General features: G+C 41.9%; 1 protein-coding gene across 1 annotated transcript; it reads left to right on the forward strand.

Moving 5' to 3' along the window:
* Nucleotides 1-11,874: 11,874 nt before the first annotated feature.
* ZNF639 (zinc finger protein 639) lies at nucleotides 11,875-23,812 on the forward strand. Its single transcript, XM_005546434.4, has 6 exons — nucleotides 11,875-12,166; nucleotides 16,253-16,325; nucleotides 16,974-17,042; nucleotides 18,320-18,430; nucleotides 21,758-21,892; nucleotides 22,038-23,812. The coding sequence occupies exons 3-6, from the start codon at nucleotides 16,985-16,987 to the stop codon at nucleotides 23,189-23,191; spliced, it is 1,458 nt and encodes a 485-aa protein (XP_005546491.1). The 5' UTR covers nucleotides 11,875-12,166; nucleotides 16,253-16,325; nucleotides 16,974-16,984; the 3' UTR covers nucleotides 23,192-23,812.
* Nucleotides 23,813-26,769: the final 2,957 nt, after the last annotated feature.

The following is a 26,769-nucleotide window of genomic DNA, read 5'->3' on the forward strand; positions in this document are numbered from 1 at the left end:
TATTCAAATTCTTATGAGTTAATTTGAGCATTTAAAAAATATGTTTAAAGGCCGTCTCTCTTTATGAATGGTTTTGTCTCCATTTTTAAAAAGAGCTTTCTGATAGCCCCTTAAAACTACCTCTGCCTACATCTATTTCATCGGTCAGACCTGCATCTTTTCTTCTCCTTCTCCTTCTCCTTCTGCTTCTCCTTCTCCTTCTTCTCCTTCTTCTAAGACAGGGTCTTGCTCTGTTGCCCAGGCTGGAGTGCAGTAGCATGATGATAGCCTGCTGTAATCTCAAGCTCCTGGGCTCAAACAATCCTCCCAGCTCAGCTTCCTGAGTAGCTACGACTACAGGCATGTTCCACCATGCCCCACAGTTTTTTAATTTTTTGTAGAGATAGAGTCTCTCTATGTTGCCCAGGCTGGTCTGGAACTCCTGGGCTCAAACTTCTGGCTTCAAGCCAACTTACCACCTCAGCCTTCAAAAGTATTGGGATTACAGGCATGAGTCAGGGCACTTGGCCCAGACCTGCATCTTAATACCACCCTTATCTGTAAGGGAGGCTGAAAAACATAGTTTTTTAAAAATGGACACATTGCAGTCCTCAGTCAAATCAGGATTTAGTTCACAGGGAAGAGAGTGAGATGTATGCTGCTTAGGGAACTCTCGATCTTGGTTTAATCTTCAATTTTCACAGGTCCTTAAAGGGAAAGAAAATTAAGCAGCCAGAGACGCAAGAAATATTAAAAGTGGGCCGGGCGCGGTTTCTCACGCCTGTAATTCCAGCACTTCGGGACGCCGAGGCGGGCGGATCATGAGGTCAGGCGATCAAGACCATCCTGGCTAACACGGTGAAACCCCGTCTCTACTAAAAAATAAAAATAAATTTAAAAAAATAAAAAAATAGCCAGGCGTGGTGGCGGGTGCGGTGGCGGGCGCCCGTAGTCCAAGCCACGAGAGGCTGAGGCAGGAGAATGGCGTGAACCCGGGAGGCGGAGTTTGCAGTGAGCTGAGATCGCGCCACTGCACTCCAGCCTGGGCGACAGCGAGACTCCATCTCAAGAAAAAAAAAAAAAAAAAGAAATACTAAAAGTGATAAGCTAGGAAAATATGATCGAATTACCTGTGTTGTACTTAATAATGTTTTGTTTCTCCTTGAAAAATATGAATTTCCTTATTATAATGGAGCCAAATAAATTCATAAAAACAGATCCTCTTTGTCCGTATAAAGCTAGTTATTCTGTTTTAAATGTTTGTCTGCTTTTTGCAAACTGGCAGAGAAAGACTCAGATGCAAGATTCTTTACAACGGAGATCTTTGGAGTTCTCTCCATAACAAAACTTTTGACATTTAAAAGAAAATATATAAATTCATCTTTCACAAATCAATGGCATGAAAAACTGGGAAGGGTTATTCCCGCTTAAATGAAACGAAAGAGATATGACAACTAGGTTTGATGTATGGACCTCGTTTGGATCTTGGTTTTGAACAACCAACTGGAAAAAGACATTTGCAAGACAAAGAAATATCAGTACTAGAGGATATTAAGTAAATAGTGTTATTTTTGTTAGGTGTGAAATTGACTTGTGTTCATGTAAGAAGATGTAATGTTTTATAGAGAAGTACATAGAAGTAAAATGACCTGATGTTTCCTTCAAATGCCACAGAAGCTGGGTGCAGTGGCTCATGCCTATAATCCCAGCAGTTTAGGAGACCCAGGGGGGAGGATCATTTGAGACCTTCTGATCAACATAGCAAGATTCTGCCTTTACAAAAAAAATTTTTTTAATTAGCTAGGTGTGGTGGTGTGCGCCTGTATTCCTAACTGCTCAGGATACTGAGGCAGGAGGAGCGATTGAGCCCAGGAGTTCAGAGTTAACAGTGAGCCATGATCACACCACTGCACTCCAGCCTGGATGACAAACTGAGACTCTATCTCCAAATAAATAAATAGCCACAGGAAAGAGATAAAAGAAAGAAGAGAGAAGGAAGGATGGATGGAAGAAGAGAGGACAGAAAAAACAGAGAGATACGGTTGTGCACAGTGGCTCACACCTGTAATCCCAGCACTTTGGGAAGCTCAGGCAGGTGGATCTCCTGAGGTCAGGAGTTCGAGACCAGCCTGGCCAGTGTGGCAAAACCCCGTCTCTACTAAAAATACAAAAAGTAGCCAGGCGTGGTGGCGGGCGCCTGTAATCCCAGCTACTTGGGAGGCTGAGGCAGGAGAATCACTTGAACCCGGGAGGCGGAGCTTGCAATAAGCCAAGATGGCACCATTGCACTCCAGCCTGGGCGATAAGAGTGAAACTCAGTGTCAGAAAAACAAACAAACAAACAAACAAAAAACAGAGAGATAAACCAGTAGAAGTATAGTAAATATTTGATAATTATTGAAAACTGGGTGCTGAACATAGGAGGGTTCATTTATTATTCTTCCTATTCTTCTGTGTGTTTGAAAAAGCTTACAAAAGCCATAAAAATACCCAAAAGACATGCAGATTAAAAATGGAAAACATTCATTTAGTGGGATTATGGTCCAAACTACTCTTTGGATATACTAAACCTCATCATTTTTATGAACAAATCAATTATACATAATCCATTTTAAAATTCTTTTTTTTTTTTTTTTTTGAGACGGAGTCTTGCTCTGTCACCCAGGCTGGAGTGCAGTGGCCGGATCTCAGCTCACTGCAAGCTCCGCCTCCCGGGTTTACGCCATTCTCCTGCCTCAGCCTCCCGAGTAGCTGGGACTACAGGCGCCCGCCACCTCGCCCGGCTAGTTTTTTTTGTATTTTTTAGTAGAGACGGGGTTTCACCGTGTTAGCCGGGATGGTCTCTCGATCTCCTGACCTCGTGATCCGCCCGTCTCGGCCTCCCAAAGTGCTGGGATTACAGGCTTGAGCCACCGCGCCCGGCCTTAAAATTCTTAAATAAAGAGATTTTACATCTGTGAAGAGCAGAAAAACTAAGGCCAGTATTCACTATGATGATGGTCTTCTTTAAAGCTTTTTTTTTTTCTTTTTCTTTTCCTTTTCTTTTCTTTTTTCTTCTTTACTGAAACAGAGTCTCACTCTGTTGTCCAGGTTGGAGTGCAGTGGTGTGATCTCTGCTCACTGCATCCTCTGCCTCCTGGGTTCCAGCTATTCTCATGCCTCAGCCTCCAGAGTAGCTGGGACTACAGGTGCCCACTACGCCTGGCTAATTTTTGCATTTTTAGTAGAGATGGAGTCATACCAAGTCGACTAGCCTGGTTTCGAACTCCTGGCCTCAAGCGATCCACCCGCCCCAGCTTCCCAAAGTTCTGAGATTATAGGCGTGAGCCACCGTGCATGACCCTCATTTTTCTTTTCTTAATGGCTTTAAAATACCTGAAAACTTTGTAGCTTTAACGGTGACTAAGTAAAGCTCACTTTAATGCTAGCTTTGTCCTTAAGATTCCACATCAATTTTCCGATTCAAAAATAAAGATTTTAAACTTCAAAACATAATTTTGGAAGGAATTAAAAATGAGAAAAAATGCCTACTAAGTAAACCTTTTGGTTTTAGCAAACTTTAGCATACAAACTAAACATTGTATGAAGATTTACACTGTGCTAAGAATGTCATGCATTCCTTCCTTTTGTCCTTCATTCATACAATACATACTTATTAGGGAATTACTGTGGGACAGCACCGTGCTAGTTTTTGATTAGACACACAAATTTTCTACCTTCACAGAGCGTAGTGTCTACCAGAAAAGACACCACAGAGTCTTGTTCACCTACCCTGACCCACCTCACCCACATTTCGACATTTCGCCCCAGCAAGATTGTTTTCGTGTGTGTGTGTGTGTGTGTGTGTGTGTGTGTGTGTGATTAGTAATTATTACAAATAAGTATGCCTTTGAGGTTGTTTTAAACTCTCATTAGCAATAATGGGAAAAGCAATGTGGCTAAGTTGGGCTACTCAAAGTTTGGACTAGATAAACTCTGGATATGCCTGATCATCAAAAGCAGCTCCCATGGTTACCATTTAGTATGTGGCACCCCTTGGTGTAAGACTTGAGAACTGCAACACGAAAATTACAGTTCTAACAGATTTACAAAGATTTTCAATGTGCCCTTACAAGACTGTCAGAAAAGAAAGTAAAACAGCCCGCTCCACAGTGGCTTAGAAGGCAGTCATAAAAGAAAGTGAAAACAGCCACAGTGGCCACCACACTTATCTTGAAAATAATAGGCTTTAATAAATGCTGCTTAAATGAATCCAAATGAAATCCAAAGGCACATTACTGAACTATAGATTTTTAATAGGTTCTGTTCTTTAGACTCAGGCTGTGGCTGAAGAAATGTATAAATTTAGCCCTTGTAACTATCAGGATAGGCTAGTGATTCTGAAATAACAATCCCCAAAGCTTAACAGTTTAACACAATAACGACTTGTTTTTTGGTTTTTGTGTGGGTTTTCTTTTTTTCCAAGTCTCGCTCTGTCACCCAGGCTGGAGTGCAGTGGTGTGATCTCGGCCCACCGCAGCCTGTGCCTCCCCAGTTCAAGTGATTCTCCTGCCTCAGCCTCCTGAGTACCTGGGATTACAGGTGTGCGCCACAATGCCCAGCTACTATTTTGTATTTTTATAGTAGGGACGGGTTTTCACCATGTTAACCAGAATGCTCTCAAACTCTTAGCCTCACCCACCTCGGCCTCCCAAAGTGCTGAGATTTTAGGCGTGAGCCACCATGCCTGGCCTAAATCTGTTTCTTTATATAGTGTCTGCTGTGGGTCCTGATGACTCCATTCAGTGGAAGGGAGGGCTAGAGAATTGAGCACTGGACGTGAAATGCCTCTATCTCGAAGTGACACACAACACTTCTACTGATATGTCAATGGCCAAAGCAAGTTATATGATTATACCTAATTTCAAGCAGGACAGGAAGTATAATCTCCTGCATGCCTGAAAGTAGAGAGTATCAAAAATTGGATAGTGTTTTTAATTTTTATATATTTTTAGAGATGGAGGCCTTACTCTATCATCCATGCTAGAGTGCAGTGGACCCTCCTGCGTGGCTCAAGGGATTTTTCCACCTCAGCCTCCTGAGGAGCTGGGACTGCAGGTGTGCACCACCATGCCTGGCTAATTTTTTACTACTTTTTTTTGAAACAGGGTCTCACTATGTTGCCCAGGCTGGTCTTAAGCTCTTGGACTCAGCCTCCCAACATGCCAAAATTATAGGCATAAGTCTCCATACCCCACCTGGATATTGGTGAACAGTAGTAATGCCTACCACAGACCTAAACAGTCAATAAGTTTTCCTCTTAGGGATAACAAATATATCTATTTACTGGGGAAATACTTCCTTTTCATCATCTACTCGTGTCAATTTCCCTTGAAGAGGTTCAGCCTTCGAATCTTTGCAGGTATGTGTGTCTGAATTCAAATCTATCAAATGGATACACCATGACCTTTACTCCCAGGTAATGTAAATAAAGTAATGTAAATCATGTAAAGTCAGTGCTCTAGAAAATGAACAGTGCCTCAGATACACTGTAGAAGGAATCATTGTTAATATCCTAATATGCAAGACTAATCAGGTGTTATTCATTCATTCACCAAGCTAACAGAAAAAATAAAGACTGATACTGAAAAGTGAGCACTGAATGAAGAGGTTTGACAGCTAAGCAGAGATCCTGGGTCAGCATAGAGTCTAGCTGGCTCTCTGGGATGAGGTTCAAGAAAGGAAAAATAGGCCAGGTGCGGTGGCTCACGCCTGTAATTCCAGCATTTGGGGAGGTTGAGGCAGGTGGATCACCTGAGGTCAGGAGTTTGAGACCAGACTGGCCAACATGGCGAAACCCCATCTCTAACAAAAATACCAAAAATTAGCTGGGCATAGTGGCAGTGCCTGTAATCCCAGCTACTCAGGAGGCTGAGATAGGAGAAAGCTTGAACCTGGGAGGCGGAGGTTGAGGTGAGCCAAGATCGTGCCATTCCACTCTAGCCTGGGCAACAAGAACAAAACTCCATCTCAAAAAAAAAAAAAAAAAAAAAAAAAAAGAAAGAAAGAAAGGAGAACTAGGCTAGATCTTTTACAACCAAAACACTGCCCCTGTCCCATTTTAGGAAAGCAAACTGTCTGAGTGTGTTGATTGGAATGGCTAGACTTGGGCTTTGTTGGACTGCTTTTTTGGTGTTTTCTTCAGACAGGGTCTCACTCTGTTACCCAGGCTAGAGTACAGTGGTACAATCACAGCTCACTGGAGTCTTGACCTCCCGAGTTCAAGAGATCCTCTTACTTCAACCTCCCAAGTAGGGACGGCAGGCACGTGGCTAATTTTTTTTTTGTAGAGACAGGGTTTTGCCACATTGCCCATGCTCATCTCAAATTCCTGCACTCAAGCCATCTGCCTGCCTTGGCCTCCCAAAGGGCTGAGATTACAGGTGTGAGCCACCGTACCTGGCCTGTAGTGCTTTCAAAAAAGAAATGTATAAATTTAGTCCTTGTACCTGTGTAAGGGTGGCTTGGAATTTTGGAGCTCAGATGGCTCTGTTGAGAACGTGAGATCGCTGACTTGAGACTCTTGCTTGCAGCCACCTCACGCCTGAGTCAGAAGTATGTTCTTTAGGTGTGCACTAGTGTTAGCTGACTAGGTAACCGTGACAGAGTTTATCAATTCAGTTGACAAACAGAATACCAAGCTAGGCCCTGTGTCATGTGCTCCCATAAACATTCTTTACCTGCACTATATAAGTTTACCAATTACATTCCAGTGTTGTATAATTGCCCATATTCCCTACTTAACTGTAAGGACCAGGAGACCAGTGACCATGTCTATCTTGCTCACGCTGTATTGCCAGTATCTGGTACAGTGCTGAACACAAAGTAGATATGCAATGAATATTCTACTGAAAGAAATGAATGAGACTGTATGCAATATACTGTGCCAAGCAGGGAAATGGAGCAGATTGGAAGATAATAAAACTGGAACTTACAGTCTGTGGAGAGACAACATGATAAACAGATGGAGCCAAAATTTTCAAGGGCAGACGCTTATGCAAACTGGGGAGATCAACTGAAGAAAAATAATACAAAATTTTAATACAGGCTGGGTGTGGTGGCTCATGCCTGTAATCCTAGCACTTTGTTGAGGCTGAAGTAGGTGGATCACTTGAGGTCAGGAGTTTGAGACCAGACTGGCCAACATGGTGAAACCCTGCCTCTACTAAAAATACAAAAATTAGCCAGGCATGGTGGCGCATACCTGTACTCCCAGCTGCTTGGGAAGCTAAGTCACGAGAATCGCTTGAACCTGGAAGGAGGAGGTTGCAGAGAGCCGAGATCATGCCACTGTACTTCAGCCTGGGCGACAGAGTGAGATTCTGTCTCAAAATAAATAATACAAAATTAAGAACCTGATCTTGGAAGAGGTTCATGCAACTGAAGGGACTTGAAATTTAAGCTTCAATAACTTCACAGTAAATCCATCTCTGGGGATAAGGGGACAAATGTAATAACTACTGTGGAATCTCTAAAGATTGATCAGAGATTTCAGCAAGGGAAAATCAAGGTTTCATAGAAGAGATCAACTGTGAGCTTCATCTTACAGACAGAAAGGAAACAAATTGCAGGTAGAATAAACATGCTAGATCACACAAGTGAGAAAAAGGCAGAGCATATCTGTGGAATAGTGAGAAATACCATATGGTTAGTGTGGGGTTGGGTGAGGAAAGCCTTAGGATAGTGGTTCTCCAGATGTGATCACAGGCCAGCAGCATGGACATCAAAAGGAAATTTGTTCGAACTGCACCTACTCAGGCCCTAGTCCACACTTACCCAGTTTGAAACTCTGGGATAAAGCACAGATGTCTGAACTTCAGTGAGATCTTCTGGTGATTCTGATGCAGAAAATGTTTGAAAACTAATGCCTTATGAGATTACTTGAGCATCAGATGAAGCTATTTTATTTCTTACAAATTTCTTTTCAGGCTGTTATACAAGATGGAGAGAAAGAAGACAAAAGGATCATGACAGAGAGAGAAAGAGTTCTCTTCATCCCATATCCCAAAATAAATTACGGACAAACTAAAAAGTTAAAGCAAAACATGCAACCAGATCTTGCATAGAAGAAAAGATTATTTCAGCAAAAGACCAAAAACAGAACTTGCAAAGGAAAAGATTAATAGACTTACTTTCGCTACAATTTAAAATGTTTGTACCACTAACAAAAGTAAAAAGCAAACAACAAACTACAAAGAAATATGCAGACCAGGTGCAGTGGCTAATGCCTGTAATCCCAGCACTTTGGGAGGCTGAGGCAGGAGGGTCAGTTGAGCCCAGGAGTTCGGGACCAACCCTGGCAACATAAAGAGACTTGGTCTCTACAAAAAATAATAATTTAAAACATTACCCACATGTGGTTCTGTGGGGCCTGCAATTCCAGCTATTTGGGAGGCTGAGGTGGTAAAAATGCTTGAGCTTGGGAGGTCGAGGCTGCAGTGAGCCAACAGCACCACTGCATTCCAGCCTGGACTGCAGGGCAGGACCCTATCTCTAAAAAAAAAAAAAAAAAAAAGAGAGAGAGAGAAAGAGAGAAAAAGAAACATGCAACAGATATGACAAGTAAAAGGCTAAAATTTTTAGTTAAAAAAAGATGAATAGCCTATTTTAAAAAAGGGCAAAGGACATAAACTGAGAATTCATGAAATAAGTACAAATGGTCGGCTGGGGCCGTGGCTCACGCCTGTAATCCCAGCACTTTGGGAGGCTAAGTTGGGCAGATCACCTGAGGTCAGGAGTCTGAGACCAGCCTGGCCAACATGGTGAAACCCTGTCTCTGCTAAAAATACAAAAATTAGCTCTGTGTGGTGCCAGGTGCCTGTAATCCCAGCTACTCAGAGGCTGAGGCAGGAGAATCGCTTGAACCCGGGAGGTGGAGGTTGCAGTGAGGTGAGATCATGCCATTGCACTCCAGCCTAATGAGACCCAGTCTGGGGGGCCGGGGGCAGGGGTAGGCGTAGTTAATAAGCACATCAGAAAATATTCCATTTCATACAAAAATATGTATTACACGTATTAAAATGGAATACTATATTTTACTTAACAAATTGGTAAAGCATTTTAAATAATGGAAACAACTTAAATGTCCACTATTTAACTTATAGTGATTTTAAGGTGCTATTAACACTTTAATAACATAAAGAGGCCAGGCACGGTGGCTCACGCCAGTAACCCCAGCAGTTTGGGAGGCCAAGGCGGGCAGATCATCTGAGGTTAGGAGTTCGAGACCAACCTGACCAACATGGTGAAACCCCATCTCTACAAAAAATACAAAAACTAGTGGGACATGGTGGTACAGGCCTGTAATCCCAGCTACTTGGAAGGCTGAGGCAGGAGAATCTCTTGAACCCGAGAGGAGGAGGTTGCAGTGAGCTGACATCAGGCCATTGCACTCCAGCCTGGGTGAAAGAGCAAGATTTCCATCTCAAAAAACAAACAAACAAAAAACCATAAAGAATGCTCATGCTATACTAATTGGAAAAAAGAACCTGTTAGAAAAAAACACAACCAATATTCTAATTTTGAAAACAAATTTATATGTCTGAATAGGTATAAAAATAACGGAAAGATATAAAGCAAAATGTTACCATTGATGAGCTCAGGGTTGTGAGATTATGGTAAATTTACTTTTGCTCTTTGTACTTTTCTGTTGTCTCCATTATGTACTAAAAATGTAACTCTTTTCTAATCAGGAAGAAATTAAGTGGCCGGGCGTGGTGACTCACGCCTGTAATCCCAGCGCTTTGGGAGGCCAAGGCAGGCGGATTACTTGAAACCAGAAGCTAAAGACCAGCTTGGCCAATATGGGGGAAATCTTATCGCCACTAAAAATACAAAAATTAGCCGGGCGTGGTGGCGCGTGCCTGTAATCCCAGCTAATCTGAAGACTGGGGCACGAGAATCGCTTGAACTTGGGAGGTGGAGGTTGCAGTGAGCCGATATCTCATCGCTGTACTGTAGCCTGGGCGACAGAGTGAGACCCTGTCAAAAAAAGAAGAGAAAAGAAAAAAGAAAAAGAAAGAAAAAAGAAAGAGAGAAAGACAGAGAAAAAGAAAAGAAAAGAAAGAAAGAAAGAGAAGAGAAGAGAAGAGAAGAGAAGAGAAGAGAAGAGAAGAGAAGAGAAGAGAAGAGGGAGGGAGGGAAGGAAGGAGGGAAGGACGGACGGAAGTAAGGAGAAATTAGGCTATTCTACAAATGTGTGAAAAAGTTGGAAGAATGATGTTTTATTAGCCCTGAATCAAATTTATAATAGTATTGAACAAACTCTACAGTTTAGTACTCTTGAGACTTCAGGGTTTTATCCCAGCTATCACCTTCCCTTGGAGCTGGAGGAAAAGAGGGACCCAAAAATGAAACTGAAAAACACTCCAGCTAATCAAGAACTTGAATTGCTTGCAATTTGTGACTATGTTAAACAACATCTAAACAACATCATGTTCCTCTAAGTGCAAACAATACACGGGATGCTGGGGAGAGTGTGCGTTTACTTTCACAACAAAATGTTTTGGAGTAAAACTTCATTTTGAAATATAAAGATCTTTTGGACACAAGGCTAGGTGTGAGCAAGACGGTAAGATGGTGGCATGACACCCCCTTGTGGTTTGCGCTGATTCCCGGTTCTGTGCTAGATACTAACTATTCTAGGATTTAAAAATGTCTCTACATTTCTTTGAACTGTAATTCGGACCATACTAGCATTCGTGAACATTAGCTTATTTGAGCTGAGTACGCACATAAAAATTAGGAGGTCATAAAAACTGAGCCTCACAAACAAGCAAGCAGTGTCTCTTTCAAATATAGCTTTATCTCCTGGGCGATGGTGAAGAGATCAAAGTCTGTGATTACTTTCCAGCGATTACTTTCCAGTTGATTAGCATGTGGTTATCAGAAAACGCAGTGGACATGAATAAAGAGACACCATTGCAGTCCTCACTATCCGCGTGACCTTGGGTACCTGATAATCCACGTGGCTCTCACTCATCCTCTTAACCGTTTGAACCTCAGGGGCTTAGGCTACCAAAATGAATTAAGACCCAGTCTTTAGCTTCTCACACATTTACTTTTCTATTTTGTAAAATGTGACTAAAAACCTCAACTCATTATCAAAAGGATTGAATTAAACATATCACCACACTTGCACAGAGATCATTTATGGAACCATGTTCACAAATTTATTTATGCTCGCGTAATTTAATCATTTCCACAGCTGCTCAAAGCAAGTCAAAGTCGAGAAAGGACTTAAATCGTCGAGTCCAGTCCCCCTTAACTCCTCATTCATTCCACTATTTCTCGAGCCAAGGAATCGGGTGAAACCCAACACCGACTCGCAGTCTTCAGATTTCACCCTCTTGCCCTGAGGGCAGCATCCCAGCCCTGGGTGGTTCTCTGGTGTGGCCTCAGTAAACCGTGACGCGGTCCTCGGCCTTTTTGTCCCCAACAGGCTGCTGGCACACTTTGGGATGTGAAATGCCATCTGCTTTGCCTAACCTGGGCAAGACCATTCGCGTCCTTTCCCCTGAGGAGCAGCGCGGGGAAAGTTGCCGCTGCGCGCCACGTTTCTCCCACTTCCTCAGGGCTCGAGGGGGCGCTGGAGGCGGGCGGGGGTAAATTCGCTGGCCGCCTGGCGTGGAGCAATCCTAGAGAGTGGGCTCACCCTCGGGGCTCGGGAGGGGCTCTTCCCCGCCCAGAAGGAGACTGCGGCGGCGCAAGGCCTCCGGCAGGGGGCGCGGGCCGCTGGGCGTTCCCCGGGGCTGCGGGTCGGTGGTCCCTCCCAGGCCGCGTGTGCGGTGCGTTGGCGCAGCCCGCTCCCTGCCCCCACCTCACCTCGTCACCTCCCCGCCCTCTCGGCGGGCCCCTGAGGTGCGCGGCGCAGGCGCGGACCGAGGCGGCCAAGGCAGTGCGGTCGCCGAGCCTACGCCAGGGACCCGGCGCGCAGGGCGTGGAGCGCGCGGGGAGGGAGAGGGGTGGGCCCAACACAGCGTCCCGGAGCGCTAGGGCCGGGGGAGCGCTAGGGCCGGAGCAGCGCTGCCCGCCACCGTGCGTCCGCGGGAAGGACCGCGCGGCCCCTCCGCCCGCGCTCCGGCACCTCGGCAGCCACCGCTTCTGAGCTGCGCGTGGGCCGGCCGGGCGGGCCCGGGGGGACTGACTGGTGAGTATGAGGGAGGAGCGGGTGGGCCGGGCGCTGGACTGCTCCAGGAGACGCGGGCGTGCGGGCGCATCTTCCAACGGGAGAGGGCGGGAGAGACTGGAGCTCCCTTTACACGGAAACTCTGCCTTCGTTATATGGCGGGATGGCGTTCCCCTCCCCCATCCCGGTGGCAGTTCCACCCCCTGCGCAGGACGGCTTGGCCGGGCTCGCCTCGGCCCCCTACTGCCGTTGTCTTTACGGAACCTTTGGGGTCGGGGCTTGGGAGTCTCGGCGCCGACTTCTGGGCCCGGGCGAGGCTGGTGCGTGGCGCCGGGGTGGAGGCAGCTAAGTCCCGGGGACTCCTGCCGTGCGCTTCCGACTGGCATTTGTCTGGCTGCGTCCGGGCTCGGTACGCCCCTCGGTCCTCGCTGGCGCTGCGGCCCTGCCCGGCGGCTTCGTGACCTCCGGCGGCGAATCCCCGGGCTCGCGCAAAGAGTTGTAGCCGCGGAGAGCAGGCGTCGATGCTGGCGCCCAAAGCCTCCAGCCCAGAGTCGCTCCACTCATTACAGTGCTTAGAAACCCTTTTTTGGTTTTGTTTTTAAGTACTGCCTAGGGAAACGAGTAATTTGAAGCAGTTTATACTTTTTTTTTTTTTTTTTTTTTTTGCAAAGAGAAAGATTTATGCCGGACTGAAAAATAGCGAATCAAGTATTGAGTGACCGTGTGGTATTGCAGTAAAGACTGCCTCCACGTTGGACGTGTAGTGGATTCTAGTTCAGGCTTTCCTGCAACATGTTTTGTTTCCATTCTTTACAATTTAAAGCGTATACTTATTTTAATGAGAACGAAAAAGAAAGCTTAACTCTTTTTAAACTCGTTAAAAATGGAGTTATTTACTGTAAAGACATCTTATACCAATTAGGAAGAAAGATTACACATTGCATGAAAAGCCTTTTAAAATGTTTATCTGTTTGATAATTGCTGACTACCTGTTGTATGTATTGTATTTTGTGCATAGACATTCTTGTTGGTTGAAAAAAATGACAGGTGGAAAGATGTTGGTTTCTAGGTGATATAAAGTTTTTAAAACATTTTTCTGATTTTCCTGCAGTGACACGTGTTACATATGTCGTTTGTATTTCGGGGGTAGGGGGGAACTGTGTGATAAGTTGCTTGTGATTCAGAATCTTCCTGCTAAGAAGACTAGTGGGCAAATGTTTCTGATGTCCTTGAGTAAAAAGCTTAAGTTTTTTCAAGGCTGTTATGCACACAAAAGGCACATAAAAATGTTTGCTAAAATGAAGGATGGTTAGCATTTTTGATCTTGAATAGGCATCTCACCATCGTGCTGAAAGGAAGTCCGATGGACATTTGGATATTGTTCCGCCCTAAGTAGGAGTCAAACCGTTCCTGATCCGTGTGCCTACTCCTCTCAACTAACAGCCTGAATCCAGGCCAGCTTGCAACGTTAATTTTAATACCACGCTTGGTTTTCTTTTCTTACTTTTATTCTTCAAGTTCTAAAGAACTTGAGATACATTCTGAAATAACAAGAGACTACTTAACATGTTCGTCTGACGGTTTTCAGTGTTCTCCCTGATACTTTTAGAGTATTTAGAACGTGAAGTGTGAAGCTTTGGGCTATATGAATTCTGGAAGTGTACAAAAGAGGTATTAATAAGTCTTGAAATTTTAGTTTATTATATAAAGATAGTAATAGCTCTTTTTTAAAATTTTGAGTGCAGTGAATTGAGATGGTTACTCAAGGAACAATTGTTTACATTGTTAGGTGAGGCATTTTTGGGGTTTTTTTGGTTTTGTTTTTTTGTTGTTGTTGTTGTTGTTTTTTGAGATGGAATTTCGCTCTTGTTGCCCAGGCTGGAGGACAATAATGTGATCTAGGCTCACCACCACCTCTGCCTTCCGGGTTCAAGCGATGCTCATGCCTCGGTCTCCCAAGTAGCTGGGATTACAGGCATGCGCCACCATGCCCGGCTAATTTTGTATTTTCAGTCGAGAGGGGGTTTCTCCATGTTGGTCATGCTAGTCTTGAACTCCCGACCTCAGGTGATCTGCCCACTTCGGCCTCCCAAAGTGCTGGGATTACAGGTGTGAGCCACCGTGCCCGGCGAGGTGAGGCATTTTAAATATTGGTATCATTTCTGTACATTTCATGGTTATCGGTTTCTCTAGGGTATTCCCTTTCCCTTCTCCCACCTGGTAGCTAAGAACTGGAAGCAAGATGTACATGCATTTCATCTCTGGTTCTCCCACTTATTAGTTGACTTAACTTTCACTAAGGCTGTTTCCATATCAGTAAAAATGTAAATGGGTTTGTTAGTAACTCCTCCATGTACCTCACAGGACCATTTTGAAGATGAAGTAGAATAAGGGTTAGGAAAATGCTTAATAAACTGAAAAAGCACTATTCCTTGCTGTATTGTTATCAGTTTAGTGCTGCTATACCCAGAACTTAGCAAAGCAGCAAAAATAGTATGTGCACCTCAACTAGAGCACTTGTCTTGTGTATCACCTTGATGTTAAGAGCATTATAGGCGGCGCGGTGGCTCATTCCTGTAATCCCAGCACTTTGGGAGGCCGAGGTGGGCAGATCACTTGAGGTCAGGAGTTCAAGACCAGCCTGGCTAACATGGTGAACCCCCGTCTCCACTAAAAATACAAAAATTAGCTGGGTGTGCTGGCGGGCGCCTGTAATCCCAGCCACTCAGGAGGCTGAAGCAGGAGAATCACTTGAGCTGGGGAGGCAGAGGTTGCAGTGAGCCAAGATCGCATCACTGTACTCCAGCCTGGGTGACAGAGCAAGACTCTGTTTCAAATAAATAAATAGATTGATAAGTAAAATTGAGTAAACCTTTATTCAAATCCCAACCCCAGCATTTACTGAGTGTCTGGCTTTGACTTTGCTGTGCCTCAGTTTCCTCATCAATAGCAGGAAGTAAATGATTTTGAGAGGGTGATGTGAAACGTGCATCTCATACGATTACATAGGATTAAATGAGATAAAGTATGTTCACAGCCTGGTACATAATTGGTGGTCAGTAAATTATTATCACTTTTACTTTCTTTTTTTTTGTTTTGTTTTGGTTTTTTGTTTCTGAGAGGGAGTCTTGCTCTGTTACCCAGGCTGGAGTACAGTGGCGTGATGTCAGCTCACTGCAGCCCTCCACCTCCCGGGTTCAAGCGATTCTCCTGCCTTAGCCTCTTGAGTAACTAGGATTGCAGGTGTGCACCATCACACCCAGCTGATTTTTGTATTTTTAGCAGAGACAGGATTTCACCATGTTGGCCAGGTTGGTCTCGATCTCTTGACCTGGGGTGATCCACCCACCTCGGCCTCCCAAAGTGCTGGAATTATATGCGTGAGCCACCGTGCCCAGCCACTTTTATTTCTTAAATAAATAATCTATAAGGACTATAACAGTTTAAAGTTTATAATTTGGGCCAGGCAAGGTGACTTACACCTGTAATCCCAGCACTTTGGGAGGCCGAAGTGGGCGGATCACCTGAGGTCACGAGTTTGAGACCAGCCTGGCCAACATGGTGAAACCCCATCTCTGCTAAAAATACGAAAATTAGCCCCGTGTGGTGCCACGCGCCTGTAATCCCAGCTACTTGGGAGACTGAGGCAGGAGAATCGCTTGAACCCAGGAGGCTGAGGTTGCAGTGAGCTGAGCTCGAACCATTGCACTCCAGCCTGGGTGACAAGAGCAAAACTCCATCTCAAAAACAAAAAAAAAGTTTATAATTTGATTTGCTTTCATTATGCTTGCTTTCCTTATGGATGAATAAATTCAGATTCATATTTTTATTTTGGTATCAAAAGATTTAACTATAGGTCAGTTGTGAGACTGTCTCAAAAAAAAACTGTAGAATGTGAATCATTTCAAAGAAATGTGGAAATTTACATATAATCACATTTATCAATATATAGTTTTTAGTATGTAGTACATTATTTTCAAAATAGTGTATCTTAATTAGTTCTGTATAACTTTCCAGTTGATTAAAGATCTGGTACCATTGTATTATGCAGTACCAGAAATGACCTATATTTTTTGCTTACTAACTTCTTTCATGTTTTACTTACAGGCATTTTTTTTACCATCTACAGAAACTTATTATAATTCATTTTTCCTCACTCCAGTAGTAAGAATTACACCAAGTAAGTGGACTGTATTGAAACTAATTAATTTTATAAGTTAATGAGAATTTAATTGGACAATGGTTGCTGCACCTGTTGTGTTCTCAGTGGAACGTTGAATGTGACCTCATAAATAGGAAAATGATTTTTTTCTTAAAAATTATTTATATTCTGATCTATGTGATGAGTACTTTTTTCTGGAAGCCAGGAGGCCGGTACATATTTGTGATGATATTTTTTTTTTAAAGGAAATGTCTCCACCTTTAGCTTGAAAACTACGTGAAAATATTTCCAATGGTAGGAATTGTGCCTATAAAACTCCTAATGTGGTGCCATAGGCACAATGTTTCTTTTTTTATATATACACAAAATGACTTAAGCATTTGATTTATTGTAATTATCCAGTTCTCACAATTTATATCAACATTTGAAAAAGAATTTTTTAACCTCTGTAAGAAAGAAAACAGAAATCAGTTTCTGCCTTGAAACCTGATTGGAAAACAATCTGAAATACAAACAGAGGCATTGTTTAACATTTTTGTTATACCATAGATTTTCAAGTGGCTCACAAATTTGTTATTGCCAGTAAATTCTTCAGTTAGAATTTTTATAATGGCATTAACAGTTGTTATTTGTAACATATTTGTTAATTTTTTTTTCATTTTTTAGATTGAAAAGATATGAATGAGTATCCTAAAAAAAGAAAAAGGAAGACTCTACACCCTTCTCGTTATTCAGGTCAGCATGTAATTAATTTATTTTGAAGTTGGGTATGGATTAATTCCCACAAAATTATATTCTCATCCATTTTCTCCTGAGTGATCAGATAAGACTTAAGTATCTGGGTCAATTTTTAGGTAAAAGAACGGTTTAAATACATTCTCTGAATATATATTCCTTATTGTCTGCCATGTGCTAGGCACACATAAGAACTTTACAGACATTATTTTATTCCTCACAACTCTATGGGTTATAAATACTTAAAATTAGATAGCCAAGGTTATTTACTTATATAGCATAATTGGGATTTGCATGTCTGATTCCTAAGCTGTGCTTAAGACACAGTAATGACAACCTTAGTAGAAAATATTTTACATTATTGGGGAAAAAAGACTTTATCCTCTCTATTACTTTTGGAAATGTAAACTTTCATTCATTCTGAATGTGTAATTTTATTTATTTATTTTTTTTAGACATTGTCTCATTCTATAGCCCAGGCTGGAGTGCAGTGGCATGATGTCAGCTCACTGCAACCTCTGCCTCCTGGGTTCAAGTGATTCTCCTGCCTCAGCCTCCCAAGTAGCTGGGATTACAGGCGTGTACCACCGCACCCAGCTAATTTTTTGTATTTTTAAAGTAGAGATGGGGTTTCACCATGCTGGCCAGGCTGGATGACTGTGTAATTTTAGATCCTTTGATTGAGGTTGGCTCTGCTGTGTTGGCAGTATAAGAAAAGGGGTCTTTGTGGCCGTCTCTCATACACCTCGTATACATTTACTTGGGACCATCTCAGTCTTACCTATTAGTCTACCCAGCCTACACATTCTTCATTTCTGAAGAAATTAATCCTAGTATACTGCTTACTGGCCCTTCTTATACAAGACTTGAAATGACTATATTCAGAAGCCCTAAGTGGTCCTCAGCATTTCCCCTATGTAATAACCTTTCTCTGCATGACATGGCACACCTTCCTGGTGTTTATTTCACTGTTTTGTGCAGTTAATACAGTGTTTATCATATATTTTTATTTTGTGTGATTCTGAGTATAAAACAAATGTATCCTTGTGTATTTCAAAGTTGTTACGTTTTAAAGTATGTAATTTGTGGTTCTTTCAAAGTCCAATGTCAGTATCAGATCTGAAATATAAAAGCTTTAAAAGTTGAAAATATATAGTATTTTCATTACAGATACTGTAACATTAAGAACATCTGTGTATGTTAGATAACGGGAAGTTTCTCATTAAATGTGTATGTTTACTGTGCTTGAAATATTTTTCATTTTGTTTTATGTTCAGATTCCTCTGGAATAAGCAGAATTGCAGATGGATTCAATGGAATTTTCTCTGATCATTGTTACAGTGTCTGTTCTATGAGACAGCCAGATTTAAAATATTTTGACAACAAAGGTATATCTAATATTTTTGAAAATATGTTTCTTTAAACTGCTTTTACATTTTTTATTCCTTACTTGAAAATGTGGCTAAAATGTGGATTGATGATTTCAAAACAGACAAGTCTTTGAAATTTGTTACAATGTAAGAAAGCAAAGTTGTATTTTTTTAAGAAAGCAAGTAATTTTAATTCTTCCTTTTTTTTTTTTTTTGAGATGGAGTCTCACTTTGTCACCCAGGCTGGAGTGCAGCAGCGTGATCTCGGCTCACTGCAACCTCTGCCTCCCGGGTTCAAGCGATTCTCCTGCCTCAGTCTCCTGAGTAGCTGGGGTTACAGGAGCACGCCACCACACTCAGCTCATTTTTGTATTTTTAGTAGAAACAGGGTTTCACCATGTTGGTCAGGCTGGTCTCAAATTCCTGACCTCATGAACTGCCAGCCTTAGACTCCCAAAGTGCTGGGATTACAGGCGTGAGCCACTATGCCCGGCTATAATTTTAACTTTTCACATTATTTCTGATATATAAATAAAAAAGTGTACTCTCGTAAGTCCATTTTTTTGAAGGGAGTAGGGTTGCGGGGAGACAGTCTTCATTCTGTCACCCATGCAGACAAGTCTCACTCCATGGATTATGGCTCACTGCATTCTTGACCTCTTGAACTAAAGCATTCCTCCCACTCAGCCTTTTGAGTAGCTGGGACTACAGGCATGCACAACGATGCCTGGCTAATTTTTAAAAGTTTTTTGTAAAGACAGGGTCTTGCTGTGTTGCCCAGGCTGGTCTTGAACTCCTGGCGTCAAGCAGTCCTCCCATGTTGGCCTCACAGAGTGCTGAGCCACGGCTCTCAGTCCTAAATCCACTTTAGTTGGTTAGGAATTGGTGGCAAAGCAGGTGTGACTCAGAGTTGGGAGTATTTATCTTGAAAGGTTAAGAATACTGTTAGACACAGTTCTACTCAGCTATACCACATAGTGTGGAAGAAAAGAACAGAGGTTGATTTGGTATTTTTCAATCTTGGATCTTCTATTGGCTCCTCTGTTCTAGAGCATTGGTGAACGATAACAATTTACAACTTGCACTTAAACAACTTCTGCAACCAGATTGTCCCAGTTCCCTTGAGCTCCCGTTACAGGCACAGAAATACAAATTACAAAAATCATGTAGAGTTGGAGACATCAGTATGAATTCATGTTTAGCTTACTATAGATTCAGATGGCTACATACAGAATGCTTGTAGATATGTGTGTGTATATATATATATGGTACTGTACACACACACACTTTTTGCTCTGTTAGCTGAGAGGGCCTAAAAGAAATGACACCCAGAAGCAGTGAGCATGAGCACATTGAGTGCCCAGGTCTTGGTTTCTAATGCCATTCTTTAGTGAAAAGAACTAGGCCTCCTTGGAAAAATGGCTGATTCTAGGTCTGGGGCAGGAAATATACAAGATGAACCTGGAGCATTTTGTAGTGCCGGAAAATAGGAAAAGTACTTAAAAAAACCCAAACACACGCACTTGACAGGGGCATGCTAAAGGAGCACAAGTCAACTTAAAGAACTCCCAGTAGCCAAAACTGAAACCTATTTGAGGACAAAAAATTATAACCCAGAGTATCAAATATCCATGAATTCATGCTGTTATAAATTATTAAATAGAGGAGAAGAGGCAAATCTGTGCAGAAAAATTCCAAATTATTAGACTTAACCAAAAGGCCAAGAAACAATAAAACTCCAGATTATTTATGTAGCTACTCCTCCCTTTAGGAGATGGAATGTAAGTCTGTACTCCTTAACATGGACTGCACATAGTGACTTCTTACAAAGGGTAAGGTATGGAAAATAAAAGCACAACTTTAGGCCAGGCACGGTGGTTTACGCCTGTAATCCCAGCACTTTGGGAGGCGGAGGTGGGCGGATCACCTGAGGTCAGGAGTTCGAGACCAGCCTTAACATGGAGAAACCCCGTCTCTACTAAAAATACAAAATTAGCCAGGCGTAGTGGTGCATGCATGTAATCCCAGCTGCTCGGGAGGCTGAGGCAGGAGAATTGCTTGAACCTGGGAGGCGGAGGTTGCGGTGACCTGAGATCACGCCATTGCACTCCAGCCTGGGCAACAAGAGCAAAACTCTATCTCAAAAAAAAAAAAAAAAAAAAAAGGACAACTTTACAGTGTTGAAACCTGATAAATACTTAAGGCAGGTGATCAAGATCAACATCAACAACCATAAATCATATTGATAGTATGTACCCTTAATAAGAAGTGATGAAAATGGCAATTCACCTCTGGTCTATCTCCCAGTAACCCGTAATTCCAGCCTAATCATTTAAAAAAAAGAAAGCAACAAATTCCATTAGCAAGGCATCCTATAGAATACCTGAGTAGTACTCCTCAAGGAGTGAGAAACTGCCATAGCCAACAATAGTCTAGAGAGACATGGCACCTTAATGGAATGTGGTATCCTGGAACAGAAAAGGGATATTAGGTTAAAAACTAAGGACATCTAGATGGCTTTATTAATAAGATACCAGTATTGGTCATTAATTTTAACAAATGTGCCATACTAATGTTAGATGTCAGTAGTGGAGAAACTGGGATACATGGGACCTCTCCATACTATCCTCTCAGATTTTTCTGTAATTCTAAAACTATTGTAAAAAATAAAGTCTATTTTAAGAAAACATGATGGATGGGCTGGGTGTGGTGGCTCATGCCTATAATCCCAGGTCTTTGGGAGGCCAAGGTGGGAGGATCACTTGAGGCCAGGAGTTCAAGACCAGGCTGGACAACATAGCAAGACCCCATCTCAAAAAAACAAGAATTACCCAGGCTTGGTGGTGCATGCCCATAGTCCTAGCTACTCAGGAGGCTGAGGCTGAAGGGTTACTTGAGCCCAGGAGTTTGAGGCTTCAGTGAGTGAGGCACAATCATGCCACTGTACTCCAGCCTTGGTAGACAGAGCAAAACTTGCTCCCTCGCAAAATATTGAAGCCCAGTTTTCTCTATTAACCTGTATTTCAGTTTCCCCGTGGTACCTTTGAAACACTGGGGCTGACCTGCGGGTATAAAGACTTACTGAAACTCAGTAATTTAAACTTAAAATCCTAAGAAACTTCAAAAAGTGTAACCTAGTTCAAATGGGGCATCAATTCTAAAGCATTTGCTTGTTTGAGCAGATTTTCTGTGTCTGAGGTATATAGATAATTTTCTTTTTGTGACTAAATCCAAGTCTTAGTTCCTGTTGGAATTCAAAATTGTATTTAAAAATTGATGCTTCGTTCTATAATTAATGCTTTGATTATATAAATAATAAGTATTCTTCCAAATTCCTTTTTACAGATGATGATTCTGATACCGAGACATCAAATGACTTGCCAAAATTTGCAGATGGAATCAAGGCCAGAAACAGAAATCAGAACTACCTGGTTCCCAGTCCTGTACTTAGAATTCTAGACCACACTGCCTTTTCTACAGGTTGGGGGAACTAATTAATAGCATTGATACATTTTGTATTGGTGAATTTTAAAAAAAGTGCATGCAATAAATTTCTTTTTGCCCAGTTGTATTTCACAGATCTTATTTAGTTATAGTCATATAATAAGTTTGTTTTATTCTTCAGAAAAATCTGCTGATATTGAAATTTGTGATGAAGAGTGTGACTCACCTGAATCAGTCAACCAGCAAACCCAAGAGGAGAGTCCTATAGAAGTTCACACTGCTGAAGATGTTCCAATTGCTGTAGAAGTGCATGCGATTTCTGAGGATTATGATATAGAGACAGAAAACAATTCCTCTGAGAGTCTCCAAGACCAAACTGATGAAGAACCACCAGCTAAACTTTGTAAAATTCTTGACAAGAGCCAAGCTTTGAATGTGACTGCCCAGCAGAAATGGCCTTTACTGAGAGCTAATAGCAGTGGCCTCTATAAATGTGAACTTTGTGAGTTTAACAGCAAATATTTTTCTGACTTAAAGCAGCATATGATCCTGAAGCATAAACGTACTGATTCAAATGTGTGTCGAGTGTGCAAGGAAAGTTTCTCTACCAATATGCTTCTGATAGAACATGCCAAGCTACATGAAGAGGATCCCTACATTTGTAAATACTGTGATTATAAGACAGTAATTTTTGAGAACCTCAGCCAGCACATTGCAGACACCCATTTTAGTGATCACCTCTATTGGTGTGAACAGTGTGATGTACAGTTCTCCTCAAGCAGTGAACTCTACCTACATTTCCAGGAGCATAGCTGTGATGAACAGTACTTGTGTCAGTTCTGTGAACATGAAACTAATGATCCAGAAGACTTGCATAGCCATGTGGTAAATGAGCATGCATGTAAATTAATAGAGTTAAGTGATAAGTATAACAATGGAGAACATGGACAGTATAGCCTCTTAAGCAAAATTACCTTTGACAAATGTAAAAATTTCTTTGTATGTCAAGTATGTGGTTTTCGGAGTAGACTTCATACGAATGTTAACAGGCATGTTGCTATTGAACATACTAAAATTTTTCCTCATGTTTGTGATGACTGTGGGAAAGGCTTTTCAAGTATGCTAGAATATTGCAAGCATTTAAATTCACATTTATCTGAAGGGATTTATTTATGTCAATATTGTGAATATTCAACAGGACAAATTGAAGATCTTAAAATTCATCTAGATTTCAAGCACTCAGCTGACTTACCTCATAAATGTAGTGACTGCTTGATGAGGTTTGGAAACGAAAGGGAATTAATAAGCCACCTTCCAGTCCATGAGACAACTTGATTATTCTCTTTAACTTACAGAAAGTTTAAAATAATAAATTCAGCCTTTTTTTGGGGATGATTAAATGGATGATTGTAAATACAACTTATGAAATTTGCCTTTAACAGGTAACTTTTGTAAATTATAAAATTTTATTGGTATTCCTCCATTTTCAGTATATAAATATATCTTTAATGTGGTATTTTCAATTGCGTGATAGTTTGTAGTTTTAACCACTCCTGGTGACTGTCATCCTGTTTCTTGCATGTGCTCGATTTCATGAATTGAAAAGAAACAAATGTATTGAAATGAGCTGCAGTTTTTCTTCCTTAACCGTGGGTGCTAGTAACTTTTTCTTTTTAAAACTCAAGACAATATTAGTTTTTTTGTGTATGAAGTCATTAAATTATTACACGACTAGAACTAAAATGCAATATACAATTAAGTCCACGGATACTCTCATTAATAAGAAATAACACTAGGAAGCCACTGTTATTACAGGAAGAAAAGATTTGGTTTTCATGGCAGTCTGTTTTTTAAAAAAAATTTTTTTGAGCCCCTGTCTATTGTTGAATATTTTAAGATGGGATGAGGGAGGAACTAATAAGGGCTTACACAATAATAAATAACTATCATAACCCATTTATAACTTGATGTTTCATTTTCTGTTGAGGAACCATAAATTCATGCACAGACTTAATATTTTTTTCCTTAGAGGCGGTCTCGTTCTGTTGTCTAGGATGGAGTGCAGTGGTTGATCACAGCTCCCAGGCAGTAGTCTCCCAGGCTCAAGCAATCCTCCCACTTCAGCCTCCTGCATAGCTAGGACTACAGGCATGTGGCACCATGCCCGCTGTTTTTAAATTTCTTATAGATATGAGATCTCACTATGTTGCCCAGGCCAGTCTCAAGCTCCTGGACTCAAGCAGTCCTCCCACCTTGGCCTTCCAAATCACTGGGATTATAGGCATGAGCCATTATGCTGACTCTTGGCCCAAATCTCTGACGTCAAATTGTTTATTGACAGAAAACCCACTGAAGTATTTAATGTAAAGTTAGGAAGATCTGGGAGATATGGGTTGCTGGCATGAAAATGTATAGCTTAACAATATTTGTTTGTCAATAAAATGGTAAATTAGCATCGATATTAGTTCCCATGGCTGCCATAACAAATTACTACGAACTGAGTTGCCTAGCAGAGATTTATGGTCTCTCAGTTGTGGAGGCCAGACTTTCAAAATGGAGTTACTGGCAGAGTTGGTTCCTTCTGAGGGTTGTAGGGGAAGGATCTGTTTCAGGTCTGTCCTTGGCTTGTAGATGGATAGCCTCATGTTAACATGGTGTTCTCCCTGTGTGCGAGTCTGTCCCCAAATTTCCCCCCCTTTTTTTTTTCTTTTTTAATTTTTTGAGATGGAATTTCACTCTTGTCACCCAGGCTGGAGTACAGTGGCGCAATCCCAGCTCATTGCAACCTCCGCCTCCCGGGTTCAAGTGATTCTTCTGCCTCAGCTTCCCGAGTAACTGGGATTACAGGCACCAGCTGGGCTAATTTTGTATTTTTAGTAGAGACGGGGTTTCACCGCATTGGTCAGGCTGGTTTCAAATTCCTGACTTCAGGTGATCCATCCCCCTCAGCCTTCCAGAGTGCTAGGATTACAGGCATGAGCCACCGTGCTGGGCCAAATTTCCTCTTTTTATAAGGACTCTGGTCATATTGGATTACGGCCCCTCCCAACATCTTTTTAACTTGAAGAACTGATCTTCAAATAACGTCATATTCTAAGGTGCTGAGGTTTAAGACTTCAACATATGAATTTGGGAGGGAACATAATTCAGTAGCAGAGTCTGAAACAGCAGTACAAAGAAGACAGAATTATGTGTATCATTGCTCTCAAATTTAACAAGCACTGCTAACAATACTATTTTTTAGGTTTATTGATACAAGTGGAAGATCAATTTGTGACCAATGGTTTTCCTACTTCAAGAATTTAGTCTGTTTTGACAATGGTGGCTGCAAGTATTCTTAGAAGGTATTATTATTATTATTATTTTTTTTTTTTTTTTTGAGACGGAGTCTCGCTCTGCCGCCCAGGCTGGAGTGCAGTGGCCGGATCTCAGCTCACTGCAAGCTCCGCCTCCCGGGTTCACGCCATTCTCCTGCCTCAGCCTCCCGAGTAGCTGGGATTACAGGCGCCCGCCACCTCGCCCGGCTAGTTTTTTGTATTTTTTTTAGTAGAGACGGGGTTTCACCGTGTCAGCCAGGATGGGAGAAGGTATTATTTTTATCCCGACTATTTTGTTGTATGTGCATACCTGTTCCTAGCAACTCACATTCCATCTAATTATAACATTCCTGTTAGGGCTGATACAAATGTTTCTCGTAAGACTTAAAAGTGTAACAGTTTAAATTGTAAGATAACCTTAGAAAGCATCTGGTCTAAAGCCTCTAGTTTTCTAAGTTTCTTGCAGAAATAGAAATGTAGGTCACTATGAGGCCAATTACATATAACCAGTTATGGCATATGGGAGTGGGATCCAGGTTATCTGGTTTACAGTCTAGTGATGGTTCCATTACACTATGCTACATAAACCTAACCTTTGTCCCTCGGATGTTTTTTGTGACTACCTAACAATTAACCTAGTTCTTGATAATTTTGTTTTTATGCTTTTTATACATCTAGCTCCAGGAATTAGATTTTCAGAAAAACACCTTAAGTAATGTCTTGGTTTGTTTGTTTTTTTAAAATCTATTTGCTGCTTTACATTTTGATCAAGTGTTAGTAATTGAAAAGAATGTGGGCCGGGCATGGTGGCTCATGCCTGTAATCCCAGCACTTTAGATCACGAGGTCAGGAGATCCAGACCGCCCTGGCTAATACAGTGAAACCCCATCTCTACTAAAAATACAAAAAAATTAGCCGGGCGTGGTGGCGGGTACCTGTAGTCCCAGCTGCTTGGGAGGCTGAGGCAGGAGAATGGCGTGAACTTGGGAGGCAGAGCTTGCAGTGAACCAAGATCGCGCCACTGTACTCCAGCCTGGGTGACTCCATCTCAAAAAGAAAAGAGAAGAAAAGAAAAGATTGCAATGCAGCTACTCAAAGAGACATAAATCCAAGTTTCAGAACCATAAAATTTTGTACTTTATTTATTTATTTTTTTTGAGACAGAGTCTTGCTCTGTCGCCCAGGCTGGAGTGCAGTGGCATGATCTTGGCTCACGGCAACCTCCACCTCCCAGGTTCAAGCAGTTCTCCTGCCTTAGCCTCCCAAGTAGCTAGGATTACAGGCGTGTGCCACCACGCCCAGCTAATTTTTGTGTTTTTAGTAGACATGGGATTTCACCATGTTAACCAGGCTGGTCTTGAACTCCTGACCTCTTGTGATCTGCCCACCTGGATCTCCTAAAATGCTAGGATTAGAGGCGTGAGCCACTGTGTCCAGCATAATTTTGTACTTTTTGATGAATCTGCAGCTTAAGGACCTATCCCAATGACAGTTTGTCCCACAAAACCTTTTTGCCTTGGCCGTTTTTAAATCAATGATTGACCATAAATTGCTTGAAGTAGTTGGTCTTTATTTATTTATTATTATTATTTTTTG

Source organism: Macaca fascicularis, chromosome 2, assembly GCF_037993035.2.
Source record: "Macaca fascicularis isolate 582-1 chromosome 2, T2T-MFA8v1.1".
In the NCBI taxonomy this organism is placed as follows: domain Eukaryota; kingdom Metazoa; phylum Chordata; class Mammalia; order Primates; family Cercopithecidae; genus Macaca; species Macaca fascicularis.